Source organism: Polyodon spathula, chromosome 40 (assembly GCF_017654505.1).
Source record: "Polyodon spathula isolate WHYD16114869_AA chromosome 40, ASM1765450v1, whole genome shotgun sequence".
Taxonomy (NCBI): Eukaryota; Metazoa; Chordata; class Actinopteri; order Acipenseriformes; family Polyodontidae; genus Polyodon; species Polyodon spathula.
In genome coordinates this window covers 3,269,710-3,294,078 of record NC_054573.1, presented here as the reverse complement: position 1 = coordinate 3,294,078, position 24,369 = coordinate 3,269,710, and the positions used below count along the sequence as shown (strand labels likewise).

General features: G+C 43.9%; 2 protein-coding genes across 2 annotated transcripts in view; one reads left to right on the top strand and one right to left on the bottom strand.

The window, feature by feature from the left end:
• Nucleotides 1-19,524, top strand: part of LOC121304885 (protein jagged-1-like) — a 45,391-nt gene extending 25,867 nt beyond the window's left edge. Inside the window, exons 4-14 of the mRNA XM_041236300.1 lie at nt 628-879; nt 1,580-1,640; nt 3,981-4,111; nt 6,864-6,983; nt 7,507-7,620; nt 8,471-8,584; nt 9,153-9,266; nt 9,984-10,030; nt 10,993-11,166; nt 13,679-13,829; nt 16,403-19,524. Of these exons, the coding sequence (XP_041092234.1) occupies nt 628-879; nt 1,580-1,640; nt 3,981-4,111; nt 6,864-6,983; nt 7,507-7,620; nt 8,471-8,584; nt 9,153-9,266; nt 9,984-10,030; nt 10,993-11,166; nt 13,679-13,829; nt 16,403-16,752 (1,628 nt within the window). The 3' untranslated portion in view covers nt 16,753-19,524. The remainder of the gene's footprint in view (nt 1-627; nt 880-1,579; nt 1,641-3,980; nt 4,112-6,863; nt 6,984-7,506; nt 7,621-8,470; nt 8,585-9,152; nt 9,267-9,983; nt 10,031-10,992; nt 11,167-13,678; nt 13,830-16,402) is intronic.
• Nucleotides 19,525-23,361: 3,837 nt separating this feature from the next.
• LOC121304855 (mitochondrial import inner membrane translocase subunit Tim10 B-like) lies at nt 23,362-24,299 on the bottom strand (the record flags this gene model as incomplete). Its single annotated transcript, XM_041236265.1, has 2 exons — nt 23,362-24,025; nt 24,147-24,299. Coding segments are annotated over 2 exons (432 nt in total), but the record flags the coding sequence as incomplete, so codon positions are not given.
• Nucleotides 24,300-24,369: the final 70 nt, after the last annotated feature.

The window sequence follows — 24,369 nt, the reverse complement described above, 5'->3', positions numbered from 1 at the left end:
TCTCTCTCTCTCTCTCTCTCTCTCTCTCTCTCTCTCTGTCTCTCTCTCTCTCTCCCGTCTCTGTGTCACACAGCAGCTAATTCCTTGTCAGACAGCATTAGTGTCTGTGTGTCTGTCTGACGTGTGTGTGTCTGTCTGACGTGTCTGTGTGTCTGGCTGACGTGTGTGTCTGTCTGACGTGTCTGTGCGTCTGTCTGACGTGTCTGTGCGTCTGTCTGACGTGTCTGTGTCAGTCTGACATGTCTGTGTGTCTGTCTGACATGTCTGTGTGTCTGTCTGACATGTCTGTGTGTCTGTCTGACGTGTCTGAGTGTGTCTGACGTGTCTGTGTGTCTGACTGACGTGTATGTCTGTCTGACGTGTCTGTCTGACGTGTCTGTGTCAGTCTGACATGTCTGACGTGTCTGAGTGTGTCTGACGTGTCTGTGTGTCTGACTGACGTGTGTGTCTGTCTGACGTGTCTGTGTCAGTTTGACATGTCTGATGTGTCTGTGTGTCTGCCTGACGTGTCTGTGTGTCTGTCTGACGTGTCTGTGTCAGTCTGACATGTCTGTGTGTCTGTCTGACGTGTCTGTGTGTCTGCCTGACATGTCTGAGTGTCTGTCTGACGTGTCTGTTTGTCCCCAGCTTTGGAGAAGCTGATCGAGAGGGTGACTCACTCAGGTATGCTGAACCCCGGCGAGTGGCAGCCCCTGCATCACCACGGCCGAGTCGCCAGCGTGGAATACAAGGTGCGCGTCCACTGTGGGGAGAACTACTTCGGACCGCTCTGCAACAAGTTCTGCCGGGCTCGCGATGACTTCTTCGGGCACCACGTCTGCGACGCGGGGGGAAACCGGGTCTGCAGCGAGGGCTGGATGGGAGCGGAGTGCCGGCAAGGTGAGAGAGGCAGGGAAAACCTTGCCAGGGATCATTGCAGTGCACCTGGCTTTCTCATATGGAAGTTACAAGTCTCCATTGAAAGTCTGCACAGTAATTTTACACCTTTTCCATATAAATGTTGTAGTCCTGTATACAATTTTCTGTTTGAACTAATCCTATGTGCCAAGACTCATTCCATTCAAGTCATGTGACAGTGTGACTTTTCAACTCTGCCAGCCCCGCCCACTCTACAAATATATGTCGGCAGAGAGGAATTGTTGAAAGGTGATATTGTCACATGATTTCAATAGAATGAAGAAGGTCGTTCAGTCCTGGCAATTAGGATTCTCCAGACAGGCCAGGTAAAGGAAGAGATTTAGAGAAAACTGATACCAACTCTGTATTTAAGCCACTGAACACTAAAAGGAAATTAATATAATAAATGAAAATGACAATTGAAATTGTTACTCATAAAGATTAGCTTGATAGATGTGCTCTGTATAAAAGCAGAGCAGAGTGTACTGTCTTATATTCGCTTCCCTTTTCCTATCTGCCTAAGGGCTTTATGGAGGTATCTGTCCATTTATCTGTATATATGACCATAAGTCAAATAGTGTCTCTGTGATCTTTCTTTCTGCTGTTCGCATTGCTCTTGTTGTGTATTCACAGCTGTATCGGGGTCTGTAGGTTATATACTTGTTCTTTTTCTTCCCTGCAGCTATTTGCAAGCAAGGCTGTCACCCGGCGCATGGGTACTGCAAGCAGCCTGGAGAGTGCAGGTAAGGAGACGCACAGCCTCACCTTCTACTCAGCTAGACCCTCACCCACACTGTATCCACTGCAGAGCCACGACCCTCACCCACACTGCATCCACTGCAGAGCCACGACCCTCAACCACACTGCATCCACTGCAGAGCCATGACCCTCACCCACACTGCATCCACTGCAGAGCCACGACCCTCAACCACACTGCATCCACTGCAGAGCCACGACCCTCACCCACACTGCACTGCAGAGCCACGACCCTCACCCACACTGCATCCACTGCAGAGCCACGACCCTCAACCACACTGCATCCACTGCAGAGCCACGACCCTCACCCACACTGTATCCACTGCAGAGCCACGACCCTCACCCACACTGCATCCACTGCAGAGCCACGACCCTCAACCACACTGCATCCTCTGCAGAGCCACGACCCTCAACCACACTGCATCCACTGCAGAGCCACGACCCTCACCCACACTGCATCCACTGCAGAGCCACGACCCTCAACCACACTGCATCCACTGCAGAGCCACGACCCTCAACCACACTGTATCCACTGCAGAGCCACGACCCTCACCCACACTGCATCCACTGCAGAGCCACGACCCTCAACCACACTGCATCCACTGCAGAGCCACGACCCTCAACCACACTGCATCCAAATGTTTTATTACTTGGGAGGGGGAGAGGGGGGTGATGGTGAGTGAGAGAGGGGGGAGAGTTAGCAAAGGGCTGATGGTGAGTGAGAGAGGGGGGAGAGTTCACAACGGCCACAAAAAGAACCCCCCCCCCCCCCCAGAGCTGGGTTGCCATTTCCTCTCTGCGGGTTTGTTATGATGGAAGAGTGAAAGTTTTTCCAATGGGCAGCACTCCAGGGAAGTGATTTCCGAACGGGCTGACTGTTGGATCACACAGAGGAAGTGGAATGACTAGCACTGTGAAACCGAGGGAGGAGGGAGGAGGGAGGCTGACGTTGAACAGGTGCCACAGGAGAGGGCAAACGATGACACAGTGTCTCTCATTCCTTGCACCGTACATCTCACACCACATCCTTACATGACAGAATCATGCTTCCCACCGGCCGGTTATTTTCATGTTTATGGATTTTTAATTCAAAATGTCTGGGTTTTACAAAAGACAAAATTAGATTTTTATTGATTTAAAAAAAACTAAATAAAATTAAGAAATAGTGAAACAAACTAAAACTCAAATTCAGCTGGAAGGCTGTGTAACAGGCAGTGTTTTGTGATGCCCTGTTGGTCAGATTAAAAGCTCTAAAGCCACGAATGCAGAGTTTAAGTTTCTTTTAGTATTTCTATATTCTACACTATTGAGTTTTCAATAGTTAAGGATGTTTTTTTTTTTTAAACTTCACCTTTTATTAGCACTAGCAACATTATCACTGCACCCTTTCAAAGGAGTGCTAACCAAGCTCTGATATTATGTAGTATTACCTCTTATATTGTGTATAAGTTGCTGCTTCCTGGATCACTTTACATGGCGTTGTCTAAACTCCTAGGATACAACAAGCCTTTGTGACGAACCAGCTAGAAGCATCTTGCAACGGTCTTTGCTAGAGAACACATTGCTGTGAACCATCTCAAACACTTCAAGGTTCAAGGTTAAAAATTTAAAATCAGAAACCAAATATAATTTAGTACACCTGGTTAATTCTACCTTAAATGTGTGGATCTGTCTGTTTCTGAAGTGATTCAGGGGTGCCCTTGTCACCATCCTGGACAATACAAACCCCTCTCAGCATCCTGTCTGCCCAGGGTGTGCTCGCATTCTCACTCCAGTCCTCCTGCTTCAAAACCACAGTGATTGATGGAAGCTGGAACAGCCCTGCCCCTGCCAGACCGGGGCCCGGTCGCTGTTAGCCCAGCCGGTGTTGTCTTGTAGTGGAACTGGTTGCTATGGAAATGCTGCCTTGGCCTTGGAGCAGGGAAATGAAGTCACAGGTTTCCCTAGCCCCGTCTCCATGGGAGACCGCTTTGTGACGTTCAGCACTTACAAGACAGGAAGGCAGCGGCCATTTATCAACACGATAATATTATCATTATAATCATTGCTGTTATACCGTGTCCAAGAACTCAGGCCTCCAGAGGTGAAAGGCAGGAGTGAGAAGCTAGTGGACTGGCTGTAGTGCCTCACTCCCCAGACTGGTACCCTGCCCTGAGAGCTGTGCCGCCCAGCCCTCCCCTCCTGTAGGTGTCACTGCAGGGCCATGTTTCCTCTCCCGTGTACACACTGACGTGCTTGTGTTCCTCCCCTCCTGTAGGTGTCGCTGCAGGGCCATGTTTCCTCTCCCGTGTACACGCTGACGTGCTTTTGTTCCTCCCCTCCTCTAGGTGTCACTATGGCTGGCAGGGTCCGAACTGTGAGGAGTGTGTCACGTTCCCGGGCTGTGTGCATGGCTCCTGCACCGAGCCCTGGAAATGCGTGTGCGACACCAACTGGGGAGGCCTGCTGTGCAACAAGGGTAACTACCAGCATCACCCCCCAACAGCAATAACACAACACCAGCTACACCTAACCCTGGCTGCCTGCCTGCCTGCCTGCCTGCCTGCCTGTCTGTCTGCCTGCCTGCCTGTCTGCCTGTGTGCCTGTCTGTCTGTCTGTCTGTCTGCCTGTCAGACAGATAACACTGTGTAACACAATTTTTGTTCCTGGGTAGTAAGTGTTATTTCCTAATTGCTTATGCCTCAAAAGTATAGAACATGGCTATTATTCCCCACAAACTTTGCTTTTGTGACCAGGACAGTGATATTTCAAAATATCACTATTTCCAATGGGAAAACGGGCAAATGTGTGTCTTTTCGTTCACATAAAGTCAGAAAAAAACAACACATGAATCCAAATTAACATGTATTTATATTATTGCAGTATAATTGTAAATCTCGAAAAACTACTCACTTCTAAATCTTTTGTAGTCATTTTTGTATTACTTTAGTATAAATACATGTTAATTTGGATTCATGGGGTTTTTTTTTCTGTTGGGTCTGGAGGATTCTAGCTTCAACAACATGACTAGGCAGCCCATTCCATCCCCTCACCACTCTCTGTGTGAAGAAGAGTCTCCTTCAGCAACATGACTAGGCAGCCCATTCCATCCCCTCACCACTCCGTGAAGAAGAGTCTCCTTCAGCAACATGACTAGGCAGCCCATTCCATCCCCTCACCACTCTCTCTGTGAAGAAGAGTCTCCTTCCCTCTGTCCTGAGTCTATCACCACTAAATCACCAACCATGTCTTCTAGCCAATATAGCCAGACTGACGGTTTCTATTTTCTTAAACAGGTGTTTTGATTTGGCACATATGAATGTTGCTTTGGCTTCCTATACACTCCCACAAAACTGAACTATAGAATTACTTTTAATTAACAAGAGAAAGTAAATACATTCCTTAATCGCCTATGAGATATAGACAGCAAGTTTGAACCCGCTTTGGTACAGATTTCTCAATAAATAATTATTTGAGTGTAGTACGCTGCCAATAGTAACCTGGGGCCATATTACAAAAGCATATTACAAAGTGACATTATTGTCTCATCTTCCGAGATAGAATGTCCTAAGTTTAGGAGAGTTGATATTCCAGAAAATGCTGTCCTAACTTATTTCCCTGTCTTAAGCGTATTACAGACCTAACTTGGTCAATTCCTAAGTTTCTTTCCTGACATGTAGGACTTCGTGGAACCTGTCCTATCTGTCGGTCAGAAAAAGAAATTTGTCAGAATGATCCATTCATATATTTTGGTATGTGTACCTTTAACAGTAAGCTCGTGTAACGTTTAGATCCAGCCACACCTCCCTTGAGAGAAGCGTTATGTACTGGACAGCATGGAGTTAGATGCTCTCACAAGTTGTCTGTGATTATGAGAATTATGATGATTGATATTTCAACCTTTACTGAGGAATACGATATGAAGTATCCTGTGTTGATTCTGTTGTGTTATTGTATTACACAGCGAGACGCTCCATTGATCTAAAATTAGCGACTCATATATATAATGTAACTCGAACAATACAAGTTTGGACTGTTTAATGTACACAGTTATATTACAGACTTTCTTTCACACTGGAGGCGCTGCTCTTATATTTAACCTTAGCTTGTGAGATTGTTGTGTTTTGGCATACCTAAGTAAACTAAAATGGTGTTTATGACTGAAATTGAATAAGCATTGCTTAATTTTTTTTTTTTGAAATACTGGTATTTATTTATTGTTAACTTTTTATTGGAGATTTTTTTCTGTGATCAAAACCGTATTCTCTTCCCTAGGAAAATTTAGAACCCTGCATTTCTTTGCCACAACTGAGTTGAATTTAGACGCCATGATTTAAAGCTTGAGCTGTAACCTGCTCTATTCAGACTTGATCAGTCGTTTACAGATAAGATTGCCGTTAGATAGGATTTCCTAACTGATGTTAGGATAGGGTGAGACTGCTGGCTTAGGAAAAATGCTTTTGTAATACCAAGTTAGGAAAAATCCTATCCTAGCCATGAAAGATAAACTAGGAAAGCAAGTTAGGGAATTGTTCTGTAATTCGACCCCTGGGCTCAGTGTAATAAGAAGTTATATACTGTTAGAAATACTGACTCCCACTGGCTGACACGTTGAAAGCTATCTTGTCATATCAGGAGATCTGCTTTGCTTTGCTCTGATTTGACCTGCTTGGTCTGTGCTACAGTGTGTATGGAAGTGTTTTGTTGGCTACAATTACTTTGAAGTGCAACTTGAACTTAATATGGGTAGATAGGGTTTGAGGGTTTAAACTAGGGTTTGATAATTTAATCCTCAATGTTTAAAATAAGATTGAACACATTTAAACATGCTAGTGGCCATTCATAGAGCCCACACACATGTAAAAGAAAGGACTACAGCATTACTGTGTGTAGGAATACTGAGAATAATAGGGCGTGTTACACCAGTAAGGTTACACTGTACAGTTACTGCTGTATAAACCCAAAGGCCGGCCTCTACATTTACCATGCAGGATTCTGATAACGTTTATCACACACGCTTTTGAAAATGTAGCATTTGGATGACTTTTTAAAAACTCTAAACTACAGTGTTGGCAAAGTTACATTTAAAGAGCAATCTGTTACAGCTGCAAGTTACTTGAACAAAATCACAGTTCAAAGTTACTGAAAAATGTAATTGGTTTACAGTAAGCATTACTCCCCAACAGTGCTAACCCTAGTGACTGGTGTTTTCCTCTGTTTCTCGCCCACAGATCTGAATTACTGTGGCACTCACCAGCCCTGTCTGAACAGGGGCACCTGTGTCAACACTGAGCCCAACAAGTACCAGTGTATCTGCGAGGAGGGCTTCCGGGGGAGGAGCTGCGAGATTGGTGAGCTGCGGCAGCAGCAGCTCGCTGTATTATTGTGCTGATTCACATCATAGTTTTTGGTAGTGACTGTGCCAGGTTACCATGCAAAGTGTAAAACAAGATGTTCTAGATTTGTTAGCCCGTACTCTCTTGGCAATAACTGTTGTTTTTAAAATAAGATTAACGGAACACGCACGCACGCACGCACACACGCGCAAAAACGAAATTACTGGCAGGTGATGATTCTCGAGTTACAATTTTATTTTATTTTTTTTTTACGTATTTCGTTGTGGTAAGAAAACCGGACTTTACATAAAGAAAACTGAATTAGCTAACAGAATAATTTCATAAATCTCACCCGTCTGGCACTTTAGCTAAATGTGCAGTTTTGAAAGAAACACATCTTTTAGCAAGCATATTTTTAAAGAGGAGATGATTTCCTGTTCAGAATTTTTGAATTATTTAAAGATTCCAACTTGATGAATTGAAGCTACATATTAGCTACGCATCTGTTTTAGTTGAGCTTGCTGTGTGTGTGTTTCAGTGGAGCATGCCTGTCTGTCCAGCCCCTGTGCTAATGGAAGCACCTGCGTTGAAGTCTCTTCTGGATTCCAGTGCCTGTGTCCTGCGGGCTGGACTGGACCCACCTGCACAGAGGGTAACCTCTCCAAACTCGTAATTGGGGGTGGGGGGGGGGGGTGACTTATTAGCACTTCAGTTCTAATAAGAGCAAATACAAAACACAGTATGATTTGATACCGGGGCAGTTCAAGAGCAGATAACAGTGTTGATGGTTACAAAACCAGAAACCAACGCCTCCAGTTTGTCTTTGAACTTATTCAGTTTCTTTTAGCATTTCAAAATTCAGTGAGTGTTTAATAGCTATGGATGATAAACCACGAACCAAGACTGGACCCAGCTATTGTCCAATGCAAATCCTATAGAAATATATTCATAGCGCTCTACAAAGGAAGTATTGTGTGATTTTTTTTCGCCGGGATGCCTTTAGCAGCCTGGGTGATGAAAGGCAATGTACAGTATTGATAGGGTTAGAGATTACAGTGTACACGTTCTATATACAGGAGAGGTGCACAAGCATGGCTGTTCTGTACCTATGGGTGACATTACTATGAAAACCTGCTTGCTGTGTACTGTAAACGGGGCAGTGCCCACATGATTAAGCTTCAGCTGCTGGTCAAACCTGATTAGCACTAGTCTTGGACTACCTTCTAAATGTTTGCCACAGTAAAAGTATAGTAAAGCACAGTAAGCATGGTAAAGCCCAGAGATGTATGGTATAGCATATTAATAATAAACATGGTAAGCTTGGGGAAAGCCTAGTATAACCACAGGAAAACAGGAACGTTACAGTGCAGACTCTGATCCTGTTGCTGTGTCTCTCTGGTGTGTCTCTGCTCCTGTTGCTGGTGTCTCTCCTGTCTGTGTTGATGCTCTTGCTGGTGTCTGTCCAGTGCCTCTGATCATGCTGCTCTGTGTTGCCCCTGCAGACACAGATGAGTGCGGGCCCAGCCCCTGTGCCCACGGCGGGACTTGCCAGGACCTGCACAATGGATTTCAATGCAGCTGCCCGCCACAATGGACTGGCAAGACCTGCCAGCTGGGTAACTAATGAGACAGGACCTTAATCCCCTGTGCTGCAGTGAAAAGACATGCTTTACATCCATACGTACATCCCATTATTCCTTACATCTGAATCGTGACATTAACGTTACTTAACGTTATCGAGAGTATTAGATTCTGTAGATCAATAATTAAACAAATAAATGATGTGAAATGTGCTTCCTTGGAGGAAATGCCAAAATGCTTTTTGTACACCTTCTTCTGAGAACAAACCCAGAATGAAGTTACAAATACAAAAAAAAAAATAATAATATAAAGGTGTCTGTGATAGATTTTTAGATTTGCACCAAGCATGTTTGTGCAATATTGATTTTCCTTGATCTACAATAGGAAATTAGAACAGTTTAATAGTTACGGATGATATATCTGCAGCATAGGAAATACAAAAAAAAAAGGAACGTTTTACGATCAAAACTGATTGTTTTGATAACAAAATTAAAATCCAATAAAATAAAAGCCAGTGGTGTCGAATTGCGAGCCTGCGGAGTGTGTGACCCGATCAGTGCCGTCCCGTACATCCGTAACGAACCCCCTCTCCTCTGCTCCCAGACGCTGACGAGTGTGAGCTGCAGCTGTGCGTGAACGCGCTGGCCTGCAGGAATCTCATTGGAGGATATTTCTGTGACTGCGCTCCGGGGTGGAGCGGACAGACCTGTGACATGCGTGAGTAACAAACCTGACAAGCCAAAATACTCCCGCTTACACAAAGCACCCTTGTGCTGTGGACGTTTCCATTTGGTATTCCCCTCTCCATTCGTACATGTTCAATTGATCCTCCTTTCATTCACAGCAGGGAGCTAGCCTAGAGCTCACAGTGCAGTGAAGCAAACAATCTGCTGCCTTCCACAGTGGCATCGTAATTAGAAGTGCCATTCTATTAGATCTGCACATGGACTGGGTGTGTATACAGAGTGTAATGAACAAGCCAACACTGTGTAGACACTGCTCCCCCGCGCCCTGATGCTGCACTGCACTGGAGAAGTGCGTCACAGACATGTCCAAATGCAGGTGTGACAAAGACAGTGTGTCTGGCTGCATGCAGGTCACAGTTACGTATGTCTGAAGCACGTATCCATTTAGAATGAACAAGAAACTCCTTCTTAGAATTTGGTGTAGATGTGTGTCACATATCTATTCAATTGTGATGGACATACTTCAGCACAAGCTATTGAGAGCATCACAGTCTAGGGGCATAGGAAGACAGCTGTCCATCGGTCTGTATGTTAGACCTGTATTTTGTATACAGTGAATTGCATGCTTTTTTTTTTAATGCTGGAGGTGTCTGTATGTCTTAAGGTCCCGCTTGCTGTAGGTGGAGGTTCCCTTCTCAGGACGCGGATGCCCGGTCGCTGATGTTTTTGTCTGCTTGTTTTTTCACAGGGATCGATCCCTGCCCTGGAGAGTGCCAGCATGGGGGGCAGTGTGAGGTATGTGTGTAACAGTGAGGGGCATTGTGGGGTATGTGTGTAACAGTGAGGGGCAGTGGGGGGTATGTGTGTAACAGTGAGGGGCAGTGGGGGGTGTGTGTGTAACAGTGAGAGTGCCGCTCCTCCAGGTGGTCGAGCTTGTGAAATCTTACCCGTCGTGCAGATCTAAGCTTTGAAAAAGACATGATGCTATCAGATACCAGTCAGGTCACTAGATCTCACAGTCTGCATCCCTTAGGCAGTCAATTTTACTCACCCTTCAGAGTATTCATTGCTGTCATTTACCAAACAGCTGCTTCCTCTAAAGACAGCCACACCTTGCAGTCTCCCTGAAGACACTGCAGAGATAAAATAACCAGCCAATTAAAGGAGCAGCTCTCTGCAGAAATAGATAAAACTAAGATGAAAATAATTCAAGTAGACACAGATTGAGGCTGGTACCTTCATCATACCAGTGCTGACTTCATGTCTTGATGACCAACCCAAAGGTTTCTATCGAACTAATTGAAGAATCTTCTTACCAAGTTTCCACCAGTTCTGCATCATTTTGCCAAGTTTGACCTCCCGAGAGTTTTCAATTTATAAAGGTATTCTGCAGCATAAGTTATTTCCGTCTGTTTTTTATTTAGATTTATGATTTGTAATCCAGTTATGTGTTCAGTGGCTGCTCTAATCAAGTTGACAGTATACTTTCTCTTCCACTCTTTGTATGACTGATCCAACTCTCTTCGCTCATGGGCCTGACACAGCAAAGAGCTCCTGGAAATACACACTCAGCTTGATCAGAAGTGACCATCGAACACACAAACATGCAGGACAGGCCTGTGGTGGATATAAGGAACGTACCTGTTCATGAGCCACACCCTTATTCTGTTACTCCCGGTCAGGAGTGTGGGGTGTCTGACTGAGATACTTATCCTGTCCTTGCACTGTGTGAAAGTTCATTTGTGTTTGTTTGTCAGGACTCACCGAGTGGCTACAGATGTCGCTGCCTGCCGGGATACACAGGGCTGTACTGCCAGACCAGGCTGGGTGAATGTGCTAGCGCCCCCTGCCTGAACGGAAGTCTCTGTACAGACCTGGAGGTTGGATTCCTGTGCCACTGTGCAATGGGTTTCACTGGCAAACTCTGTGAGGTTAGTAATAATAATAATTTTTTTTATATAGCACCTTTCATAGTGGACCACCATCACAAAGCACTTTAAAATATACGAGACTAGGGTGTGTGAGCTATGCATCAGAGTCACTTACAACAATGTCTCACCCGAAAGACGGAGCACAAGGAGGTCAAGTGACTTGCTCAGGGTCACACAATGAGTCAGTGGCTGAGCCAGGAGGAACCAGGTTCTGTTTATTAATTACACAACACTATAGATTTTTAGAAAGTATTTGGTGTGCTCTCCTCATTCACATCCTTCCTGTGTTACAGGTATTAGGAGCCCCATCTCCTGACCACACATAGGTTCCTATGGACCCATGTTGTAACACAGGAAGGAAGTGAAGATATAAGAGCATGCTGTAATATAGGAGCTTTGTTTCTGCTTGTTGGAAGTGCTTGGAGAAATAAGTTGCCATTGTAACTATAGTACAAAAGCAAAAGGATGTTTGGTTCTTACATGTATAGAATAGATTTAGTGCAGTGGAGTCAAGTCAAGTGGAGTCTCCCAGTGGAAACGTTTGTCATTGAATTGGTGAATCTTCTTGTAGTATTCCTATATTTAGCTTGATGCGGTGTTTAATAGTTGCTCCACAGACACAGTAACAGGCTGGGCTTTGTGGACGCTGAGTGGCTGACTTTTTGTTTTCTCTTTCTGGGCTGTCAATATGGGATTGTGCTTTCATAGCCACGTGCTCTTGTTGAAACCTGCAGCTCACACCTAGTTTAGCTCCCAGTGAGAGCCTTCAACCTGAGACAGTGTGTGTGTGTGTGTGTGTGTGTGTGTGTGTGTGTATATAGATACTGGCTTACCAATTTTGACTAATAGGTCTTCCTCAGTGCACAGCAGAGATTCTGAACAAGCAAGGAGCCACCTGACTTTTATATTTCTGAATTTGAATTGACAAAAGTGTATCTAAAGGTGTGACAATGAATAGATTCTAAAATTGTATACATTTTTTAAATGAATAACTGGATTGCAGTAATAGATTCATTGATTGCTTTCTTTTGAGAGGCGCACTGGACATCTATATTCCAGATGTCATTTTGGACAGAGTGAGGGATGCAATTTGATGTCCTTGAACTCTAAGTTTTGACTTCTGCAAAAAAAAATTAAAAAATCTGTACACTGACGCAATACAAGCAATTTAGGCTAGAGGGTTGTGTAAGTGTGCCAAACCACACCTATATTCACATTAATGCATTATACACATGTGACTCTGTATAACCTCCTCTAATTATTCCCCCACATTGTAAATATCCTTATAATTGTTCACATGCTTTCTCCTTGGTTATGCTATGCATTTCCCCAGGTTTGCCATGTTTTCACCATGGCATTACAATGCTTTACCATACTTTCACTGTGCTTTGTTACACTTTGCAGGGATTTTACTATGGGACACTTGTATAAAAGATACTCTCATAGTGGATACCTACGTTTCATCTCCTCCAATGCAGGGTGACAAGGCACAGAGGTAGAAAGCTTAAACAGAGCTCTGAATGAACATACAGAAGGCTGCAGCTTTGACAGGCCCACACTGCCAGTGCTGTCTCAGTCCCAGAGCCCCTGCTCGACAGGTTGCTAGGCAACCCTGTTTAAAAGCAATCCACATCGCAGAGGTTAAGTAGCCTCGTCTCTCTGGTAATAACTGTGGCTTAAACACAGCTCTGAGCTCCCCACAAAGGAGAAGCCATTATACAGTCTGCAGACTCCCACAGCACCTCACTTCAGCAGTGCATGTCCCTGCATCAGCTTTAATATGCAGTGTCTGATGCTGTGGTCCCTGTAGCTAACTTACCTTCCAATACCAGCTGTATTTATTAAGTGTAGTTTAGCATTTCTAAATGAGCACATGTGGCAAAGTGGTTAACAGTGTGCAGGTGAAGGTAATGCAGCAGTAATTAATAAACAGACAGACAATTAGAATCCAGGTGCAATGTTGTTTAATGGTTTTTAAATCCAAAGCAACAGTAAATAATAACAGTGGTAATGAAGCAATAGCACTAGTGTGCTCTAGTGCTCGTGGTGAATACTGTTCTTTTGTGTTAAAAAGTGCAGTGCTGTTGATCCGGGTTTAGTGCTGGCCTTTGGCGACAGCTCCAGATCACATTAGCCGTCCAAATAATTACACTCAATATTATTATTATTATTATTATTATTATTATTGCATTTATAAGCGCTTTGTGATGGTGTTCCACTATGAAAGGTGCTATAAAAAAAAAAAAAATTGATTGATTAATAATAATTAAAAAATTGATTGATTAATAATAATAATAATAATAATAATAATAATAATAATAATAATAATAATAATAATAATAATTGTTAATAGAGCTAATAGGAGATCAGAAAATGGCCAGTGCTTGATTATCACTTGTTTAACCTGTGTCTGTTTCCAGGTGTCGTTTTAAAAGGTGATGCTACATCCTGATAGGGTTTTCCTGGAGAGCAAACGCATCGAAAGTAATCAATCCTGCTGTTTGCCCTGTAGGTAGTGCTGGACCTGTGCAGTTCCAACCCTTGCCAGCAGGAGTCGCTGTGCCAGAGCACCGAGGGCGGCTATCTGTGTACCTGCCCAGAGGGCTACGAGGGCAAGGACTGCATGAGGCTGAAAGACCCCTGCCATGGAGCGCACTGCCAAGGTAGGCCAAGGAGATGCCTGCTTAGAACGGCACCACACAGTTACGTTCACATTCATTTCCGGCAGTTGTAGGTGACATTTTCAAACAGGTTTATTAAGGGATGTATTAGGGCAACATGGCGAAAATAGTTATGGGTTAAACCCACCCCTACCAACAATCGCAGGTGTGGTCATTGCCCGATTAGGTAATTGAGTGCTAATTGGGAAATGGCTGCTCTGAGTCTGTAGGGGGCGCTATCCCATCTGACACCATTTTTATACATGCGGCCATTCCCTAGTTAGCACTCAGTTAACTAATTAGGGAATGACCACACTTGTGATTGTTGGCAGAGACAGATTTAACCCCATCCCTGCCAACCTTACATTCCCAAACACGCTATTTACACATGCAGCATTCTGCCCTGCAATAACCCCCTCAACTAGCTTTTTAAAAAGGTGCCTTAAAAACAGTTACCTGATATCTCCTGGCCTTAAGACTTCAGTGACAGTTTTAACCAGAGGTGCAATCTGCCAGCAACCTGCGAATGGACTATCAGAGAGGTAATAATAGACAGTGATCAATGCACTGAGAAAACAAGAAGCAAATGCGTAGACCACACGAAATGCAACTGAAAATGCCTGTGCTCTTTATTATACACAGAAAAAGCGAGAAGCAACAACGCCTTCAAAAGCCTTCAGCTACAACGGGAACATGAATGCACAAGCAGTATAGTATAATATAATAAAGGTGGGGCTCGGAATAGTATCACACTTGAATTCAGATCGAGTTGCTCCTGGGTTTGGAGTCTGGAACCTGAAACAGGGAAGCAGGTCGAAATTCACGAGGACTGAGAAAACAAGGACCTTTCTTACCAGCAAGCCTGCCTCCGTGCTGTCCTGTGGTTATCCACAGTGTACTGAAACTAGACTGAATTCTTTGTGTTACCTTAACCCTTTCAATTTAAGCCTTGCATATTCTTTCTCTCCAACTATTTGATTAAAAGATCTTCCTGCCCTCAGTGTGCCTAACTTAAGATGCCTACAGGGCAAGATAGCTTTCTGATTCACTGGAACTAATTCCAACAGCCAGGGTTAGATAGGACTGGACTCCCGGGCATGCTGCATACCATTAGGATACCTCCAGCCAGACTGTGTTCCCTCTAGTCAGAATAAATTGATTACGGATTTCACAGACAGCACTGCATTGACTCTGGACTCCCGTAGGACCTCCCCATGCTACAGCGACCCCTACTGGCTAGAATCCCATTCCTCCTGGTCTAAGAGGCAATTGGCTTGCGGATCTGAGGACCTGCAGTTCACCTGAGCTGTTGTGGGGGAACTGGGTACATTCTCAAATGAAAAACAGGGGTAAAATAATTGACAATGTAAAAAAACAAAAAACAAATCGTGATTTATAGCAGCATGAATTCCGCTCCTCAGAACTAAAACAGGCCCATACAGGTGTGTCACCAAAAAGTTTATACATCACGTCAAATACCTCACTCTAGTAATAATCCCTCAAAGATTGCATTTCAATGTGTATTAAAACACTGGGTGGATTTCACATATCTGCCTTCATACAGAACCCTCAATTACACAAAGAAACCCAAGTTGTGTAACCAGTCGCCAGAGGGGAATACCTACTAAGTAGCTTTTAACAGCATTAAATATATGTTCCCTGTGTAAAGACCCTTTTTAAAGATTACCAAGTAATTTTGGAAGCTAATTTTGTAGTTTGCTCATGCTTTTCTCACTGTTAAAATATTTGTTTGCTATAGTTTAACCTGGTTTGCCATGCTTATTAATATGCTTTAATATGCAACTCTGTGCTTTACCAGACCTCTCTGTGCTTTACAATGCTTCCCTGTGCTTTACCAGACCTCTCTGTGCTTTACAATGCTTCCCTATGCTTTCCCATACCTCTCTGTGCTTTACAATGCTTCCCTATGCTTTACCAGACCTCTCTGTGCTTTACAATGCTTCCCTATGCTTTACCAGACTTCTCTGTGCTTTACAATGCTTCCCTATGCTTCCCCATACCTCTCTGTGCTTTACAATGCTTGCCTATGCTTTACCATACCTCTCTGCTTTCAAATGCTTGCCTATGCTTTACCATACCTCTCTGTGCTTTCAAATGCTTGCCTATGCTTTACCATGCTTTCACTGAGCTTTATTACACTTTTCTGTGCTTTTACTAAGGGAACATTTTTAAAGTTTACTAAGGTGTGTAAGGGACTGTCACTTTATATAACCAAAGTAGACTTTAAAATGCTGTCTTATACAGTAGGCATCAGTTGCACCCTTAATTGAGCTCCTGGGCTCAGGGGAAAGCACTTGAACACACGCCTCAATTTTAAAATCAGTGTTAGAGGAATTGCAGTAGGAGGCACTCCGAATAATTGCATACATCACCGTGAGATCTGAGGGTTCTTACATTGCTAGTTTTTCAAAAGGAGTACACTAGAAATAAAAACAGCAGGTATTTTATTTCAGCCACTTCAAGTATGCAAGGTTGTTTATTTAGAAACTTGAAAGGTACGCTTTGGAGTTTTTTGACTGAAGCCTCTGTGCTGGTACTCTTGTCTCTGTGTCCAGGCTCCCGAGGCACCCTGTATGTGATCATCATCCTGCTCTCAGTGCTGGCAGTCCTGGTCATCTCTCTCTGCATCTTTCTGATCGCCCGTCATTATCACCGGAGAAAGGACTGTCAACGCAGCCCGCCCGTCGAAAGCATCAACAACCAGCGCGAGTACATCAACCTGATCAGGAACCTGCCCAAACCCGAGGAGATCGAGCTGGCCCTTCCACCACCCCCCTCCGCACCCCTTCCCAAGAAGCAGCTCCTGATGCAGGGCCCCGAAGTGCCCAAAGTGGATATCTCCAATCTGGAGCGAGAGAAACTCAACCACTTCCACTGCCCGGACTGGGAGGAGCTGGAGGTGTGAGCACCCCTGCCAGGCAGGCAGGCAGGCAGGCAGGTAGCTGGGACCGAGGTCACACCCATTCAGAAAGTGTTTCTGACTGAGGAATCTGCCATTGACAAACCCAGGATGCACGTTTCACGATTGATGGGCGATGTATCTGGTTCCTCATTATTAATTGCAGGTAGCTAGCAAGGGTTACGCATAGTTAGGGCTTTAAGTGTTTTGTATTTCTTTGTGATCAAGCTATGCTGCTTCTGCACGTGGACCTGTGATTGGATGGTACTTTACTGGTCAAGAAATTGACGTCGTTGCAGGATTGAAAAAGACAGGCAAGCTTTACTTACTTTTAGCTTGACCCCGCGTGTGTGGAAGCCGACATTCTGCTGTATGAAGCCAGTAAGCACAGCTAGAGGCCCTGCTTGTTGAATTTCACAGCTTTTTTATATATTTACTTTTAAAACCTGTGTTTTGAAAAATTGAACCAAGAAATATTACCTACCAGTGGGGCACCTGTATTGGTAAGGTTCGTTTTTAAAATCGATTTTATTTCAATTGAGATTTGCTCATCAGGATAATATGTTTTGTAGTGTTCTCTCCTAAAAGGCAAACCGAGTCTGTGTCTCTATTTTCATCCTACCCTACAAGAAGTGCACTTTGAGGGGCATCTTTTAAAATCTCTTAAAGTAATTGTAGCTGACGACTCCATACATTGTACATGTGTTTCACTTCCATGACACAGATCTCAAATGTGCAGTTTTGAAAGAAACACATTTTGTAGTTCTCAGTTTCTATGCCTTATCCTTATCTTTTACACTTCCTGGGGCATTTCACCTCAGTGGTGTTTTCCAGGTCATGTTGCTGGCTGCAGGTCAGTCAATAGAGGAAGCAGCTGATTGGTTAATGACAGGGAAGAAGCCATTGAAGGGGTCAGGTCGATTCTCCACAGGTAATGATGAAGCAGGTGCAACACTAACAGAGAGCATGTTCAAATATTGAATAGGGTTTGGAGACATGGCACCTGATTCTTAGTGAAAACGAAAGACTAGTGGTCAAATTTTGCCTTGAAGGCTGAGCCGTAGTTGGCACTTGAGTCCACCAGAGGGAGTCAGGGAGCTTGAGTCCACTAGAGGGAGTCAGGGAGCATGTCCACTAGAGAGAGTCTGGGAGCGTGTCCACTAGAGGGAGTCAGGGTGCTTGAGTCCACTAGAGGGATTCAGGGTGCTTGTCCATTAGAGGGGGTCAGGGTGCTTCTCCACTAGAGAGAGTCAGGGAGCTTGAGTCCACTAGAGGGAGTCAGGGAGTGTGTCCACTAGAGGGAGTCAGGGAGCTTGAGACCACTAGAGGGAGTCAGGGAGCTTGAGACCACTAGAGAGAGTCAGGGTGCTTGAGTCCACTAGAGGGAGTCAGGGAGCGTGTCCACTAGAGGGAGTCAGGGTGCTTGAGTCCACCAGAGGGAGTCAGGGAGTTTAAGGGGCCATCTAATAAGAGCAGTAGGAAGTGCATTTGTTGTTCATTGATGGGAAAAGAGCAATACACAAATACGCATTGTTGTGTAAAGCCATCACTGGTATCTTTTAGGCTGCTGCCAGTTATCACCCTTTTAGTAAAAACGTAGCAAATTGTAATAGAGCACAGTGAAAGCATATCAAGCATTGTGAAGACCAGAGAAGCATGATGAAACACATTCACAAGTATGGTAAGTGCATAACATAGCAATGGGAGAAGCGTGGACAAACAAACCAGGTAGGAAATCCTAAACAGCAGAGATAACGTTAACCCCAGACACGACTTCCAATTCAGCATAGAGACCAGGACAAGAGGGTGTGACTGCAAGCTGAGCGAAGTTTAGAAAACTCCATTGCATGGAACAGCCTGGCAGGTGAAGAATCAGGAATAACACTGGCAACATTGAAAAAACAACCCATTCTGCACTATTAGAGGAGATGCCCCCAATGGGGTGAATGGTGTGTAGGAAGAGATGAGCTGCTGTGGGCTGCTCGTCCCAAACTCCTGCAGGGAATCTGTTTTCAATCTACGGTTGTGTCAAGTGACTTCCAGTGTCTGTTGCTTTTTTGCATACCCTTGTCTATTTTAACATGTTTGCAAGCGTTCTGGGTCTTTCTGGGTTCAGTTGATCCAGTATTGAGTCATTATGGTTCTCTAAAGCTACCTTTACCTGGCTTTGAGCTGCTTTGAGCTTGTCTGGAGAATCTGTAGTGCCTGGACTCCAGTCATGTAATCTCTCAACACCTGTGGGTCCAGTTGAAAAGTCCCATGATTTGAATAGAAGGCTGTTCAGTCCTGGGATTTGGGGTCCTCCAGAAGATCAGTATGGGAGCAATTGAGCGCAGTACCTCTTCGAATGATTGCACACACCCTGGAATAGAACATGTGAAACAGCAATTCAAATGACATGTGAAGCCTTCCTGCTCCGAATGGCACAGATATATTGCAGAATTGTGCGGCTTGCTGCAGTGTATCCCTTGTTAATGGATGCTCAGGCTAACCTTAATAGCTCTCTTGGTTGCTAACCAGGTGACTGTCTTCCTGCTTCAGTTTGAAACTGTGTGTTACATAAAAACTACGACCAAGCGACCCAGCCCTTCTCTATCAACAAGTTTGTGCTTGAACACATTTTTCTACTTCTATGTAAATACCACTTTTATTGTAAATGATGTACATATTTATATTGGTTGTTTTTTTTGGTTTTTTTAACAGTTTTTGTACTGTGCTAATGTCTCCTTGTTTTTTTTGTTGTCGCTTTTTGTTCATCGGTGTGAATTGTAATAAAACGTAGTTTACTCCTTGCTGTTACTAGTGTAAGAGCCTCCCTTTCTCTTTCACTGCACCACCTGCACAGAGCAGAGGGAGGCTGTTCAGAGAGTATAAGAGTCTGCCTTTCTCTTTCACTGCACCACCAGCACAGAGGGAGGCTGTTCAGAAAGTATAAGAGCTTCCCTTTCTCTTTTTCTTTCTCTCTGCTCCACCTGCACAGAGCACAGGGAGGCTGTTCAGAGAGTATAAGAGCCTCCCTTTCTCTTTCTCTACTCCACCTGCACAGAGCAAAGAGAGGCTGTTCAGAGAGTATAAGAGCCTCTCTTTCTCTTTCTCTGCTCCACCTGCACAGAGGGCGGTAGAGATTATAAGACTCTCAAATCTCCACTGTGCCATGTCAGATGTTAGGTATGTGGATTAAAGTAATGCAAACTAAAGCAAATAACGAGTCCCAAAGGAAATCAACGGCCGTGCACTGGAGCATTGCCACTGAAAGAAACCAAATATCTCGTCACGAATCTAACAACTTTATCATATTTTTTTCATATCCAAATAATAATTATTTTACTTCCAGTTCCCAGTAGGGTCCACTGTAGTGCAGACTCTGATGATTCGTCTTTCCTATCTCGCAGAAGCACCAGAGCTAATACTCCCTGTGGAATCCCCAGTGAAGACAGGCAACTTCTCACAGCCCGAGCATTGAGGACCGCTCTATAATTAACTCCTATTATTTGATTCTAGTTTTGTAAAACGAATAGGTGTTTTTCTTAGCTCTATCAAAAAATAGGACTAAATTAAAGATTTTGTGAGAATCAGGTGAATGATGCTTGGAAGACATTGTGTTATATTACCCAGCTGTTTGGTTCCAGACTGGTCATGTTAACAGTGTTTAATAAAATAATAATAATAATAATAATAATAATAATAATAATAATAATAATAATAATAATAAATGGGAGTTCATTATAGACTGGAGTCAACGCTGTGAAAATAAGACCAAATCCCTTAATTATCTCCTTAAAATTATATTAATTTTGTCATTTGACCTTAATAGTAATTTTAATGGAAAAGTAAGATGTTTTTTACTTTATTTCCCCTTGCTATTCATGCCCATCTTAAAGGGTGTCACCCCTTATTCCCACTTCATTATCGTGGTTTGAATGCCTTACTTCCATTATTAATAGGAGGTACAGCTGCCTCACCTCTGTCCTGTACTGTAGCGTATAGGAATACCATCCACAACCAATATACACTCAATAGTGCTACATTTAGAAATACAAAAAAAAAACACAATAAATTCAATGTCAAATATTTCGACCGGAAGTCTTTCTCAATGTCTTTATTTTTGTTTTCCACTGCTTTCCCCATGGTTCTGCTGTGCCTTTACCATGCATGAATTTTTATATGCTTTACCAGACCTCTCTGTGCTTTGCAATGCGTCCCTATGCTTGACCATACCTCTCTGTGCTTTACAATGCTTCCTATGCTTGACCATACCTCTCTGTGCTTTACAATACTTCCCTATGCTTTACCAGACCTCTCTGTTCTTTACAATGCTTCCCTATGCTTTACCATGCCTCTCTGTGATTTACAATGCGGTGAGCTGAGGACACTGCTTGCATTGTCGCTGAATTCCATTAGGTATGCAGTGTCTAGCCCCCACATAGCTCCCAGCTCCCAGCTCCCTGGCAGCTGCTGGATCAGTGAGGAGGGGTCTGGCCCCTGCTTCCCTGCTTCCCTGCTTCCCTGCCTTCCGGAGCGGGGTGGGGTGGGGTGGGTGTGGACGGGTAGCGGGGGAAGTTTGCTCATCGTTTGAAGCGCTGGCAGGATCTGCAGGTTGGCACAGGTTACAGCTGAGGGCAGAGTCCCTTCCTGTATGAGGGACACTGATGGTAGCAGGGTGGACAGCTGACAGCATCCATCATCACTGCCAGAAGCTGTACAGTGCAGGCCAGGGCTGCTTCACAGCTTTAAGACTGGGCACATTTACACGATTTCACTCCACTATTTCCCCTCAGCAGTGTGTTCTGGCTCCTGTCAGTGGATGAAAGCAGTCAGTAAGCAGATGGTTGATTAACGATAGAAAAGGCGGAGTCAATGTCACCCGCCAGGTGAAATGATCCAGGAAGCGCAAGAGTCTGAAAGCATGGCTAGCAGACAGCTTTCTTTAACCCTAGAGTAGTACCAGTTAAAAATGCAAGTGTAAGTTTACTCATGATTCTTTCAAACTGCAACTCTGAGACCCTGTGTAACTAATAGAAGCGTGCAACAGGTAAGAGTCATTGAAATATCTTGCTATCAGCCTTTTCAGTGTTGTGGAAACGCAAATCAGAACAAACAAGGTTAAACAAAACGTCACAAATAGGCATTTCATTCACTGTGTGTCTACACTCAAAACTAAATGAGGCACGTGTCAGCCAGACTGCTCCTGTCTTCCAGTTTACAGCTGCTTGAAGCCTATTAATAGCCTTATAACTGCCAACTCCTGGTTAATAAAGAAACAAACAAGACCTGTTTTGTAATGTATTGTATTGTCTTGTATCTTTAGTACATTTTAATACATTTCTATATTTCCCAAATAGTTGTTGCTGCAGCCGGTACTTTCCTATGTGTCATTTCCACCCTGCTTTCTTTATATTTGGTAACAGTAGTTTCCTTTCCTCTTTATCTTTACATGTAATTAAGTCATATTCTATTCTTTCAAATCCCTTACGGGTTTCACACATTCCACTCGGAACTAATCAACAGGACTCCCTTCATCTGCTTAGTGTAACTTCCTCTCTACTGATACTTGGCCAATAAGTATTATCAATCAATAGATTAATCTTATATACATGTCTTCCTTTCCTTACCCCATATGCGTATTGTTTTTTGATGAGAATTTTAACCTTGCTTTTTCCTGCAGGGGTCTTGATTTTCATTTGCAATGCCTTACTTGATAACCTGCCACCTATTCCACCCCCCTTCACTCTGTAATGAGCGTTTACTTATTGGTTTCTGTAGTTCGTTTGCAGTACCTACTGAGGTTGTACTCTGCGGAGAATCTCTCAGCTGTGAGGAGGGTGCTGTGTGGACGTGCCTCAATGTACACATTCAGGAGTTCCAATGTGGTGGAGGCCAGCAGTCTTTGGTTCGCGTTGATCAGGGTCTCCAAGAACTTATGATCACGGCAACCGAGGGCGAACTGTGCATGGGCAGCTGGTGTGAGGTGTTGTAGTGGTGAGTCCAACACATTTACCCAGTGGTTCTCAACTTTTAATAGAAAGGCCATTAACGATCCTTTAAATTGATGTAAGGCACGGCAGAGTCAGATAAACACTGCATGATTGAGACGTGAAAAATGCAAAGAGTAGAAACATGCAAAAACTTTTGCACAGCAGTGTATCTGGAGTAACTTGTGTTAACTTGTGGTCTAAGCATTAGCAGTACCTGACTCTATGACATGTGTGTTATAGAATGGGACTGTGGAACTAGGGTTATGTATGGGTTGAAGGATTTGAGATCTACAATAAATGTGCTCTATGCTCTAACCCTACCCCTTATCGTGCTATTAATGTAAAATTTCATACACTAACTCCTGTCTAGATTTAGAAAAAGTGTTTCAGTGGAGGATGCCATGGAGTCAGAGAATATAACAGTATCCCTTTTCCTAAAAATGGCGGGTTTTCAGAACAGTTTAACACCAAAAACAATTTCAATTACAAATCTTATGTAAAACTAAAAAATAAACAGTCTTTTTGAGTGTTTAAAGTGGGTGGACACAGCCTTACTCTTAAAGTTAGCTAGCGTTCGTTTCTCTTCATACAGGCTCGTCTTCAGTTTCATACAATAATAAAGAAATCAATCAATCACATGGTTCAACAGTTTTATTTAAAAAGGTCTGCAATGCATTTATTACCTCATTAACATTTGTTTTATTTCCAGTGACATGACTTAAACAGTTAATCTGGTAACAGTGACCTTTTTATTCCCTTTAGTAAACTCTATAAACCTGTGTTTTTTGCTGTAGCCAAGATAAAGTCGGAGATAGGATTACACTATTGCACCATGGACACAACTCCCACCAGCAGCGATATTTTGATATGACATCGATATTGTTCGATATCGATAATAATTTCCATACCGCGGTATCACACAAAAAGCTTGCGAGACATTACATGGTGGTCACTTCGTCAGGACCGCGCATGACCTGCAGAAGCCAGTTGTCCTGGGCTGTTGTGCAGAACAGTCATGCCCGTTTTCAGCTCCCAGGGGGTGCAGTCACTAGGACATCTTCCGATGGAGGTGTGATAGGAGCCTGTTGGTTTGCGTCTGCAGGCTGGAGGTTACTCTGGATGGGGAGTGGGGTATTCGAGTCGGGCAGCGGGGTACCCTCTGCAGCCTGTGGCAGTTCTCCTGCCTTTTTCTCGTACTCAGCCATTCTACGCTGCACGATGGTCGGCATTAGCTTCACATAGGCGCCCATCAGACGATGATTGGAACGAATGAGCTTCCCGGCACAGCTATCCAGGCAGCTCTCCTGGGACGGGAAAGAGAAAGAGAAATGACTACAATTATCAAAACGAATTTCCGAAACACCATGACAAGCAAACTTGATCGTCTTTTTAATGAATGCATGTCTTATCTGAAGGAAGCCTGACCTCATCCATGGTGAGAGTCCTGTAATTCAAGTTGCTCGCACAGCGGCTGAAGCAGATGTCTGTCATCTTGTTGTAGACCAGGAGAAAATCGCGCAACTGGAAAAAACAAAGAGACGGTACATGCAGAAAACAACGGTATTGCAAATCTAAAAGTTATTCATGTGCATGTTTACTGTTCAAAACAACCTCATAACATTGCATCTGGACACTGGGAGGCCCCTTC